The following is a 13,129-nucleotide window of genomic DNA, read 5'->3' as shown; positions in this document are numbered from 1 at the left end:
TTTATATTTATTTCAAATTTTATTTAAATTTTTATTTCAATATTTATTATTCAATTTATATTTATTTCAATTTTTATTTATATTTTTCACTTTTTTTTATTTATACCAATTTATATTTATTTATTTCAATTTTTATTTCAATGTTTATTTATCCATTTCAATTTATATTTACTTATTTCATTTTTTATTTATATTTTTCACTTTTTATTTACTTATTCCAATTTATATTTATTTCAATTTTTATTTAATTATTTCAAATTATTTATTATTTAGTTTTATTTCCATTTTTATTTATCTATTTCAACATTTATTTATTCCAATATACATTTATTTATTCATACAAATAGGGGAACGTAAATTGCTCATTTATCATTAAAAACACATTAACATTAAAATAACCAATAAAAGCATGAAATATCCCCGACTAAAAAATTTGCACTTTGCTCTGGTGTTTGAGTTGAATCAAAATCAGCGTGTTTTTTTTTTCCCCAGCAGAAAAAATGCAGGTCTGAAGGGGTTAAAACTTGTTTTTCCAACGGTGCCGACTGAGATGGCAACTGGTGTGGCATTTGCCACCCTGGTGGATCCGCCCTTGCTCGTGTTACACCCTACACGTTTGATGCATGTTTATTCCCATTCAGGCAAAAAGACAATTCTCAGTTAGGTGAAATAAGATCTTCAAAATGAAATTTGTTGTTTGAAGTGGAGGGACTGACGCTGCTTGAGCGTGTACTGACAGATAATTATGAATGACAGTTAATCACCATAATCACTCGGCTCTACTCCCTGCTCTGTTGATCATTAACTCTGTATCAAAAGTAGCAACAATTAAAGTCATTATAGAATGACTGAATTTCTGAAAAATCTGGCACACTAGAAACCTAAGCTCATAAACACATCACTTTCTGATTTATGGCTAAAATTAACACTACAAAGGTGACAGATCAGGAATGTTCCTGCCATGGAGCTGAAACCGCGCCAGTTTTTAAAGTAAAGTACCGTATTTTTCGGACTGTAAAACGCACTAGCCAAGATTATGTAAGATTATGTTAAGCCATTTTCCATTAAACTACAGTATTTTACCTTCAAATTTTCCAAATGGAAAGATTATACACACCGTATTTTTCATACTGAAAGGAAAAGAACATTTATTTAATAAAATACAACAGCTAGAACAGACAAGCCATCTTAAAAGGCAATTTAAAATAGAATAGAATCAGAATAGAGAACAACAGACTGAATAAGTATAACGTACACTAACATTTCATGATGGATAAACAACGAATTGAGAACATGCCTGGTAGGATAATATAACATGGCTATAAAGAGTTAAAATTAGGGCTGCCAAACGATTATAATTTTTAATCGAGTTAATCGCAGCTTAAAAATTAATTAATCGTAATTAATCGCAATTCTAACCATCTCTAAAATATGCCATATTTTTCTGTAAATTATTGTTGGAATGGAAAGACACAAAACGGATATATACTAGGGCTGTCAAACGATTAAAATTTTCTAATCGAGTTAATCATAGCTTAAAATTAATCGTAATTAATCACAATTCAAACCATCTCTAAAATATGCCATATTTTTCTGTAAATTATTGTTGGAATGGAAAGATAAGACAAGAGGACTACATACATTCAACATACAGTACATAAGTACTGTATTTGTTTATTATGACAATAAATCCACAAGATGGCATTTACATTATTAACATTCTTTCTGTGAGAGGGATCCACGGATAGAAAGACTTGTAATTCTTATAGGATAAATGTGACTGTATATTGTGACTAAATATTGCCATCTAGTATATTTGTTGAGCTTTCAGTAAATGATACTGTAGCAATTTAACTGTTCTGCCCAAATGCATGATGGGAAGTGCAACCATGACTGTGCGTGTTGGCACCAATTGATATATATTCTCTGCGTTGGGAACAACATTATATACATACATTAGATACATACATATATGTATTAGGACAATCGTTTCTATCCATGGATCGCTTTAACAGAATGTTAATAATGGTAATGCCATCTTGTCGATTTATTGTTATAATAAACAAATACAGTCCTTATGTACCATATGTTGAATTTATATATCCATCTTGTGTCTTTTACATTCCAACAATAAATTACAGAAATATATGGCATATTTTATAGATGGTTTGAATTGCAATTAATTCCGATGAATTAATTTTTAAGCTGTGATTAACTCGATTAAAATATTAATCATTTGACAGTAGTTCTTAAAAGATAAATGTTAGTACAAATTATAGAAATTTTATTATAAAACCCCTCTTAATGTTTTCGTTGTAATAAAATTTGTTAAATTTTCAATCAAAAAATAAACTAGTAGCCCGCCATTGTTGATGTCAATAATTACTTACACAATGCTCATGGGTGCTGATAAAATCAGTCGCACCCAAGCCCCAGTAGAGGGCGGCAAAACTCCATAAAACACACACATTAACAAGTAGGCATTTCACTGTACTGTCATTTAAATCTGTCTGAGCGGGGCATTTGCGTTAATTGCATCAAATATTTTAACGTAATTTAAAAAATTAATTACCGCCCGTTAACGCGATATTTTTGACTGCCCTAATATGTATATAAAAAATTGTCGTCTCGCCTACCCGGGCGGTATGGTCTCTCCCTTCAAGCTCAGGTCCTCTACCAAAGGCCTGGGAGCTTGAGGGTTCTACGCAGGATCTTAGCTGTCCCTACGATTGCGCTCTTCTGAACGGAGTCGTTGGACGTTGTTCCTGGTATCTGTTGGATCCATGCACCCAGCATGGGGGTTACTGCCCCAAGTGTCCTAATCACTACTGGCACCACTGTTGCCTTCACTCCCCACATTTTTTCCAACTCTTCCTTCACCCCTTGATATTTCTCCAGCTTTTCGTGTTCTTTTTTCCTGATGTAACTATCGCTCGGGATTGCGACATCTATCAACCACAACTATGTCAGACTGGTTGGCCATCACCAGTTTGTCTGTCTGGATCTGGAAGTTTCACGGATCTTGGCTCGGTTGTTCTCGACTACCTTTGGAGGTGTTGTCCACCTTGACTCTGGGGTCTCCAGTCCGTACTCGGTACAGATGTTCCTGTACACTATGCCTGCTACCTGGTTATGTCGTTCCATGTATGCCTTGCCTGCCAGCATCTTACACCCTGCTGTGATGTGCTGGACTGTCTCAGGGGGCTCTTTGCATAGCCTGCACCTGGGGTCCTGTCTGGTGTGAGACCAAGGCCTCTATTTATCTTATGTTTAGGGCCTGTTCTTGTGCTGCCATGATCGGTGCCTCCATGCTGTCTTTCAGTCCAGCCTTTTCCAGCCACTGGTATGTTTTTCCCATGTCAGCTACCCCCTCAATTTGTCGGTGGTACATACCATGCAGAGACTTGTCCTTCCATGATAGCTCCTCAGGGTCCTCCTCTTTACACACACACATATACGGTATATGTACAGTGGGGAGAACAAGTATTTGATACACTGCCTACGGGAAAACCCATTGGCAGTGTATCAAATACTTGTTCTCCCCACTGTATGTATAATAATCCCACCCACATAAGGCGCTACCAGAGTATAAATCGCACCTCCAGGCAAACTATGAAAAAAAAACTGCGACTTAAAAATCTGACAAATACGTTAAGTAAAACTTAAGATCCTATTAATGGAGTTTTCATCCACCCAGTCTGGTCCTAATGCACCATCGTGTTTAGTTTAAACCTAATCCACCTTGTCTAACTTGAGCCATTATCCAGTCAGGGCTGGAGTTAACAGGCTACATTATGATCAACTTGAGGCATCCGAGGTCAAGAAGAGCACGTCGTCACGCTGCTAAACAGCTCTGAAGATTCTTCTTCTTTTGCAAATCTTGACAATCTTTGCACGGAATTACAGAGAAATATGAGATGAAAAGACGTGGGCGCCGTCACCTGTCTTGGCGTGACATTAAGGAGCGTAATGCCACCTATTCAAGGCTAAACCATCCATTGTGCGCGGTAATGAAGGTGCACGGTATTTCAATAGGAGATCTGGAAGATGATTGAGGTTTCGCGCTAGATTAAAACGCAGCAGCAGGAAATGAATGTCTTCTTTTAGGCGTGCCTTGGCGCTCACACGCGAGTCCTTGTCATTCCAATCAACATGCGTATACTCTGTTAATGCTTTACATTATGTCCGTATTTGTCTTCTTGACGAAGGCCGGCGTGCTCGAACATTGTACGGAGTGGCATTGTCAGTGTTCATTTAGTTAATTTGAACATCGGCGTCCCTTTCGAGATTCAACGAAGTGAGGTTTTGAGACTGCCTGGATGCTGTTTCTGTTCTTCTTGAGAAGAATGCCTTCTAAAATTGCTACTCCTCCGTTAAGTGTGGGATGATCACTCAACTTTAAAGGCTAAAGCACATGGCATAGCTAAGATAAAAAAACAAAACAAAACTTATCAAGCAGCACCTGACATACGTGTTTCACAAAAGCAGCCTCGAATGGCAGGGGATCGAAAGTGAGGCGCAGCACGCCACATGCGTGACACGACCAAACACTGCTAAGATGCATGCTAACTACACATACAATAACAAAATATCACACATTATATACTTATGACGGAAACTAGAGTTGTTCTGATCATGTTTTTTTTGCTCCCGATCCGATCCCGATATTTCCCGATCTGATTGATTTTTTTTTTGCTCCCTATTCAATTCCAATCATTCCCAATAATTTTTCCTGATCATATACATTTTGGAAATGAATTAAGAAAAAAATGAATAAAACTCGGACGAATATATACATCCAACATACAGTACATAAGTACTGTATTTGTTTATTATGACAATAAATCCTCAAGATGGCATTTACATTATTAACATTATTTCTGTGAGAGGGATCCACGGATAGAAAGACTTGTAATTCTTAAAGGATAAATGTGACTTTGTATATTGTGACTAAATATTGCCATCTAGTGTATTTGTTGAGCTTTCAGTAAATGATACTGTAGCCATCTGTTCTGCCCAAATGCATGATGGGAAGTTCACCCATGACTGTGCGTAGTGGTACCAATTGGTGTATCTTCTCTGCGTTGGGAAATAACATGGGGTGTTAAGAAAAAGATCAATTACTACCTTTCTTCCCCACATTGCTTCCCATGATGTTTCTAATCGTAGGGAGAGGGGTTGTAAGGGTTTAATAAATTAAAAAAAGGCTCCAAAGACTTCCAAAATACACTCTACTCATTTTACGCTGCCTTTTAGCACTATATTTGGGTAAAACGGCGCTATTACAGATTGAACGCAACAATGCGTGAGTGGGCCGTGCAGCACATGCATTAATTGCGTTAAATATTTTAACGTGATAAATTAAAAAATATCGCCATTAACGGGATAAAATTGATAACCCTACCTTAAGCCTAAACTAAAGACTCTGGATGAATGTAACATATTATATCTGTAACAAATACAATTAGAAAACGATTTATTTAAAAAATATATATATATATTAAAAAAAGGCATGTCCGATATTTTTTTGCCGATTCCGATAGTTGGAAAATGACGTGATCGTCCCAATCGATCGGGATGCTAATCGATCGGGACATCTCTAACGGAAACTTTGGCAAATTTTCGTCTCGTTCTATCTCGTCAGACAACAATTAGCATCTGTTTTGTTCTGTTTTAGTCTCCCATGACACGTTTCTAGCACGTCATCGTGATGTCATTGACATGAAAAAAATCCTTTGTTGACGAAATATTTTCTTTTTATCATCATTGTTGACGAAAACACTGCTGCAGACGACACTGGTGAGTCAGGTAGATGCAGGCTAACTATACATAAAACGTTACACATTTTGAGCATGTGACAAACTATTGCTCATTCTGGTCTCTTAAGATGATAACTGGCCTTTTCCAATACACGTTTTAGCTCATTATCGTCTCATCATCATAATAAAAAGAAAAACTGTTCGTTGACGAAATATAACAACACTGCCCTGGATAGGGTTTATGAGTATTTTTTTGTCATGTAAAAAAAAAACCCTATGGCAGTGCATACAACCAATTATTTCATAAAAAAGATTTTTATAAAAGGAATCTGTTGTATGTGTGTATGTGCATACATGTGTGTTGGGGTGTTTCAGCACTAGGCACGTGCCGGTAAAACAAAAAATAGCTAGGGTTGTTCCGATCATGTTTTTTTGCCCCCGATCCGATCCCGATCGTTTTAGTTTGAGTATCTGACGATCCCGATATTTCCCGATCCGATAGCTTTTGTGCTCCCGATTCAATTCCAATTATTCCCGATCATTTTTCCCGATCATATACATTTTGGCAATGCATTAAAAAAAAAAAAAAGAATAAAACTCGGACAAATATATACATTCAACATACAGTACGTAAGTACTGTATTTGTTTATTATGACAATAAATCCTCAAGATGGCATTTACATGATTAACATTCTTTCTGTGAGAGGGATCCACAGATAGAAAGACTTGTAATTCTTAAAGGATGAATGTGACTTTGTATATTGTGACTAAATATTGCCATCTAGTGTATTTGTTGAGCTTTCAGTAAATGATACTGTAGCCATCTGTTCTGCCCAAATGCATGATGGGAAGTGCAACCAATACTGTGCGTAGTGGTACCAATTGATATATATTCTCTGCGTTGGGAAATAACATAGGGTGTTAAGAAAAAAATCAATTACTACCTTTCTTCCCCACATTGTTTCCCACGATATATCTAATCGTAGGGAGAGGGATTGTAAGACTTTACCCAATTAAAAAATGGCTGCCAAAATTCACTCTACTCATTTTACGCTGCCTTATAGGTCTAAATATAGGTAAAACGGCGCCATTACAGATTGAACGCGACAATGCGTGACTGGGTCGTGCAACGCATGTGTTAATTGCGTTAAATATTTTAACGTGATAAGTTAAAAAAAAAAAAAAAATTATTGCCGTTAACGGGATAAATTTGATAACCCTACCTTAAGCCTAAACTAAAGACTCTGGATGAGTGTAACATATTATGTCTGTAACGTTAAATACAATTAGAAAACGATTTAATTAAAAAATATACATATATAAAAATGTCCGATATTATTTTGCCGATTCCGATACTTTGAAAATGACGTGATCGGGATGCCGATCGATCGGGACATCTCTAAAAATAGCTGAAATATTTTAAATAAAGTCAAAATAAATAGAACTTATAGACTAAACTCAGGGCCACAGCTTGGTTGATCAACAATAGAACAAGAACATAATAAAAAAAAAAAAAGAACTGGATTTAAATAATATATGATCAAATTGATTTGATGGAAAACACATGCAGTTAATATTAATTGGTTGACTATTAATGGGGAGCTAGAGAAGGAGACAGTGCGCGGGTGTATGACTCGTATCATTATTTACACATTATACACACACAAACCCACCCTCTTTCAACAGAGAAAGTCGCCAGAGAGAAAAAAAACATCACGGGCCGTTTTATGAAAATGGTATTTTGAACAGATGTTTACAATGGCGGAAGACTTTTACAAAAGTAGTATAATTATAGAGATGAAAAACTATTAAGCCGTCTAAGCATGCTAACGAGCCACGTTATTTGCCTCGTTAACAAGCTTACGTTATAGTATTTGTTTAACCATCGCTTGACACACAAAACACGCTGGAGTGAACTCTTGCTGCTAGGAATCGTTCATAATTTACCTTAAGTTTTGTGTAAAGTGACAGATGATGGTCACGTGAAGGGAATAGTTACCTTTCTCGCACACACCATATAACTGTTTGCATTACTTAATATACACTTAATATAATCAATCAGGGAATAGTATCGTTTCTCATATGTACTGTACGATTGTTTGTACTACTCTAAAACACCTAATATAAAATAAGTAGCACACCGTAGTTTAATGAAAAGAAGCAGAATAGATACACAACGCCATCTTATCACAGAAACCCAACGTGTGCGTCATGAGCAAGACTGATGCACCAACTCTCGCAATCAGTTCACCCGGCGACTCCAAGGACAAAGAGCAGGGGCGCTCTGTCCTAAAACAAGTAGCGTCTCGCCCAGCCAGGATAACAAGTTGATAGCAGGCGCTTGGGACGTCAAGACCGGCGTCGGTCGCTATAGCAACCACGTCCCAGCCACGAAGGATGACGCATGAACCTAACTGCCCAAAACCGGCCACAGAGGAATGATCCCAAGACAAAACCCAGCCACACCTTCGGCCCGGCCCACTCCACCGCAGTTTTCAAAAAGACTGGACACTGGGATAACAAACGTTTGTTACTCGGGAACATGTCTATGTAGCCTTGTTTTGGATCCAGCGTTGTTCCTCTGTCGTCTGTTTTGCCTTGTTTTTTGATCACTGTCAACGAATTAATTGTCAACCTGTTTTCGCTGAGCCTTCTTCAGACTTTTGGAACATGGAGTCAGTACATAGAGCTGAAACGAATACTGGAGCAACTCGAGTAACTGGAGTTTAAAAACTGATCCGAGTAATTTTATTCACCTTGAGTAATCGTTTATTTTGACAGCTCTAAGCATCACATTTTGCTCGGACAACTTTTAATGCGGCAGCGGAGCGGCACTTCGTTCGGCTGGCGGTGTTTCCGCGGCTTGGCAGGGGGGGCCGAACTCCTTCACACGTAAATGTGAAATCATGTCGGAGGTCCTGCTGTCCTTCCTCCTCTAAGCCGCGGGCGTCTGTTTCTTTTCGGTAGCCGAAGTATTCCCATACTAGCGACTTTGTCTTTTTTTGGGGGAAAAAATCTCAGCGACAGAGTAGTGTCACCGACACAGGTAAGTGCAACACTGGAGGAGGAGCAGTGAGCACTGCCGCTCCACGCCACGGATTTCTCGCTGCATTTTTGGGACATAAAACATTGCTAATAAAACTTCTACAGTATGACGGAAAATTTGAGTGGTTTCGAAACTGATTTTTTCCTACCACGGACAACCTTTAAACCAGTAACCAGCACATGCCTAGTCAGCACCCCATACTGCAATTAATGGCCAATGTATGAAAACAATTCTCTTTTTTTACAGGGAACTGATGCCAAAGTCCTCTGAAGGTCAGCTGACCATGGAGAAGACACCCAGCTACTACATCACCAAGGAGGTCCCCTCTCGCATCTACGCCATGTCAAAAGCCACCAAGCTGATCGTCGTGGTGCGAGACCCCGTGACGCGAGCCATCTCGGACTACACGCAGACCCGCTCTAAGAAGCCCGACATCCCGTCTTTCGAGAGCCTGACCTTTAAGAACGCGTCGTCGGGCGCCATCGACACGTCTTGGAGCGCCCTTCAGATCGGCATGTACGCCAAGCACCTGGAACGTTGGCTCCAGTACTTCCCAATGGAGCAGCTGCTGTTTGTCAGCGGCGAGCGGCTCATCGCCGACCCCGCCGGGGAGCTGGCGCGGGTTCAGGACTTTCTCGGGCTCAGGAGAGTGGTCACCCAGAAGCATTTTCACTTTAACCCGGCCAAGGGCTTCCCTTGTCTAAAGAGACCGGAGGGCAACAGCAAACCCCACTGCCTGGGCAAAACCAAAGGCAGAACCCATCCGAACATTGACCCGGAGGTAGTGCAGAGACTCCGGGAGTTTTACAAACCCTTCAACAGGAAGTTTTACCAGATGACTGGGCAAAATTTTGGCTGGGACTGAGATGAATATGCGAATGTTTGTGTGCTTTTTATAGAATTGTATCAACCAGAAGGTCTAGAGAGTATATTTGCCAGATATGTACAGAGTACAGAGGTCTATTTTATGATAATTTATTGCTATGATTTGAACGTCCTAAGTTGTGTAAGCAGGTTTACTCTAGATCAGGGATTCCCACGCTGTCTTGTCTGGTATAATAATTACTAGAGTTGTCTAATAATGACTTTTTAACCTATATCGTAATATTGTCCAACTCCAAAAATTTGATATCGATAGATGCGGTCGTGAACATTTATGGCTAATTGGATTGTGACGCCCCACTGAATTCTTTAATAAAGATAAAATTCAAATAACAAATCCCAAGATTCTGAGTTTGGAGACATCTAATGGTCAATAAGCATAACTGCTGTGTTAAGCTGTGACCAGCCCTTGTACAAAAGCTCAAGCTTCTACATTCTCTTTGAAGGCAACATGCATGTTAGCGCAAAACCGATAATGAAAAATTGATGTTGATATTCTCTGATATCATTTTTAAAATGCTTTTATCAGCCGATATTATTGGCTACGGACAACTCTAATAATTACAATTGTGTTTTTCGCAGGGCATTTTTGCTAAAGACGCCAATTTGTCGGGAGGTGGTGAGGGTATAAACTTTACCCCAAATATACCTCAGCTGCTGCCAGTCATCCCCACAAATCAACCATCTAGCTCTGTGTGCTTATTTTATAGTAGACTATATAAATTATATGTATTGAATTGATTATGTCAACTGTTTCGCTTTCAAATGGACTTGGCTGTGTTCAAAATCCCTGTAAAGTGATAATAAATGCTGTCTAACTTTGGCACATCACAGAAAATTATACAATTGAATGATTTAAAGGGACAGACAACACCTTTACATCTCACAAAATTTCATTTTTTAGAGGTGTAACGGTGGGGAAAATATTAGGGCTGCAGCTATCGTTTACTAAGTGTTCGATTAATCTATCAATTGTCAGTTTGAATAATAGCGTAATCAGATTGGGAACATTTAAATGGTTGCAGAATAAATTTTAGGAGATGTAACACAGGCTTGCTAAGATTAACTGCGAATACGAAATATAAAATTCCCTAGTGTTTCTTCAAATTATGCAGAATTTTACTTTTATTTCACAAGAGCAATAAATGCATTTAAAGTAAATTAGAATACCTTAGGTTAGCCTCAAATATAATAAATAAATAAATAAATAAATGAGGATCTAAGTACAACAAAAGAACAATTGGCCAACTTGCATAGCAAAAGTCCACTATCTTAAATGCTATCAAATGCTAACTTTTTTTAAAAAAAAATTTAAACAATGCTCTTAACAAATCGTTCAAACACATATTCCCATAAAAACTGTTATACTTCTAAACTAAATTACGAATACATAACAAATTGTTCAAACACACATTTCCTAAGAAAAACTGCTAACTATACCTCGAAAAAAAATTACAAATGCATAAAGAATCAGATTAGCTCAAACAAAAACTTGAATACCCTTATGTTGGTCTTAACAGGAAGCAGCTGTACCGAGCCTTTAGATGAGTTATGGCATCTTCCCCGCTGACACTAGAGGACAATGTATCCACCCAAATCAATAAAACTAAATGCAACACATTCAAAACAAACCATTGCAACGTCACTTTAATTAAAACGAATCCTTGAAGCAGCAAAATTTGAGTCGATCCTTTTTCAAATCAAATTGCTCGAGTTATTATTTTCTTTATGATCAGACATAGATTTCATAATGTATTGACAGGACACAGGACTTGGGGCCAATAAATAGGGGGGCTGCACTGCTTCTCCAGTGAAAATTCTTGTGAATAAATGCTTAAATCCCCGATTTTTTTATAGATATGGACGTAAAACAGTCTAGATTCTTGGTTCATAGCAAAAAAAAACGTGCAGTTAGCATTTATTTTACATAAATATTGCGAACTATGATGCCAATGCAGTCGCGCTAATTTCTGCCATTGATTTTTTTCACGTTTCGAAATGCATGCCTGGTACAAAAAAATATAATAATTACCTTGAATCCTCGAACAAATCACTCCTGAGACAATCCTTCCTGTATGTATGCGGTACTGCTTTCGTACTTTTTCAACAGAAATCCGGCGTTAGATCGCTGCGTGCGTGTTTGTGAATAGCTACTCGAATGCGAGGCGCAGTGCATGACCGATCTGACCCGTCAATACAATTATGAAGTCTATGGATCAGAGGTCTATGATATTTCAATTGAGTTCAATACTTTAATCAACCATATTTGACATTAATTTCACTTAAATTAGGTGTTGTCTGTCCCTTTAAAAGAAAAGTACATATGTAAATGAGGCCTCAAAATTGTTAAAAACTAATAAGTCGTGTTCTACGCGCCCAAAAAAATCTAGGAAACTGAAATTGCCACATCCCTGAATTCACTTTACATGGTCTTTAAACTGATTTTTGTTTGTGTTTTACAGACTTTAGTAGTCAAGGCTGCTTTATACTGACCAAACAATTAAATTCCTCAAAGCACAGTTGACGTTACGGGTATGTCAAGCGACGCCATTTTGATTTTCTGGTTGGATGTCAGTTCTTTCTGTCCCTAACCTTCTCTCACCTCAACCTGCCTTGTAATACCCCCTTAACATTTGCTTGACCCTCAGTAGACTCACTCAGTAAGGTCGATGCAGGCCTCCGATGACCTGGCGTCAACTGGGCTCGCTGGATCAATACGGCAATCACGTCAATTAGGCCCGACGGATGGCGCTACCAAGACTGCTCAAATAAAACCCATTTCCATTAATGCTCGTCAGGTTACGACTGACCTTTAAGCCCTATTCATATCATAATTTCACATTTCCTCTGCAAAATGTTGGTGTCTCTTGTCTTTTCGCGGCTCCATCTCTCATTTTGGAACGATTGCACCTGTTTTCCAAAGAGCCGTTTCACACCCCTTTGTAAGCCAACGTTTCATAAGCTAGTTGAGCTGCACCCAGAAGCCTGTAATGCATCATTTTGCATAACATTTTTAGAACAGGTGACAGCATGAGACAGCGATGCTACGGGATAAAAATAAGACCGTATGGTTGAGTTTTAGTCAACACATACAAATATCAAATAATTGCCATTCCCTATTTGCTGTTTGAACATTGAAATGAAGCAGGTCAAATGGTGTTGTTTTGATGAAGTAATAAATCTGTTTTGCAAAACTGTTGTACTCTCGTCTCTGTTTGAAACTTCAGATTCGTCCTAATCAATTTCAGCACTCTTTTCGTCTGTACATTGTGACGCGAAGGTGTGCTACTGTGTTATAATTGGACATCTTGCACATTATGGAGCCGGCGAGCTCATTATCGCAGTGCCATTCGTTGTTTTTAGGAGGCATTTTCTGCCACTGCTGTTGACATGACACCTGCTGACAGAGTCAGGTTTCTCACCAGGTGATACAATTTAATG

The 13,129-nt window shown here is 38.3% G+C and overlaps 1 protein-coding gene across 1 annotated transcript in view; it reads left to right on the top strand.

Moving 5' to 3' along the window:
- hs3st3b1a (heparan sulfate (glucosamine) 3-O-sulfotransferase 3B1a) overlaps positions 1-12,883 on the top strand; it is a 39,172-nt gene extending 26,289 nt beyond the window's left edge. Inside the window, exon 2 of the mRNA XM_057861252.1 lies at positions 9,053-12,883. Within this exon, the coding sequence (XP_057717235.1) occupies positions 9,053-9,671 (619 nt within the window). The 3' untranslated portion in view covers positions 9,672-12,883. The remainder of the gene's footprint in view (positions 1-9,052) is intronic.
- The last annotated feature ends 246 nt before the right edge of the window (positions 12,884-13,129 follow it).

The sequence above is a fragment of the Corythoichthys intestinalis genome, chromosome 16 (assembly GCF_030265065.1).
Source record: "Corythoichthys intestinalis isolate RoL2023-P3 chromosome 16, ASM3026506v1, whole genome shotgun sequence".
Taxonomy (NCBI): domain Eukaryota; kingdom Metazoa; phylum Chordata; class Actinopteri; order Syngnathiformes; family Syngnathidae; genus Corythoichthys; species Corythoichthys intestinalis.
The sequence above is the reverse complement of the archived record's forward strand: the minus strand, read 5'-3'. Positions and strand labels throughout refer to the sequence as shown.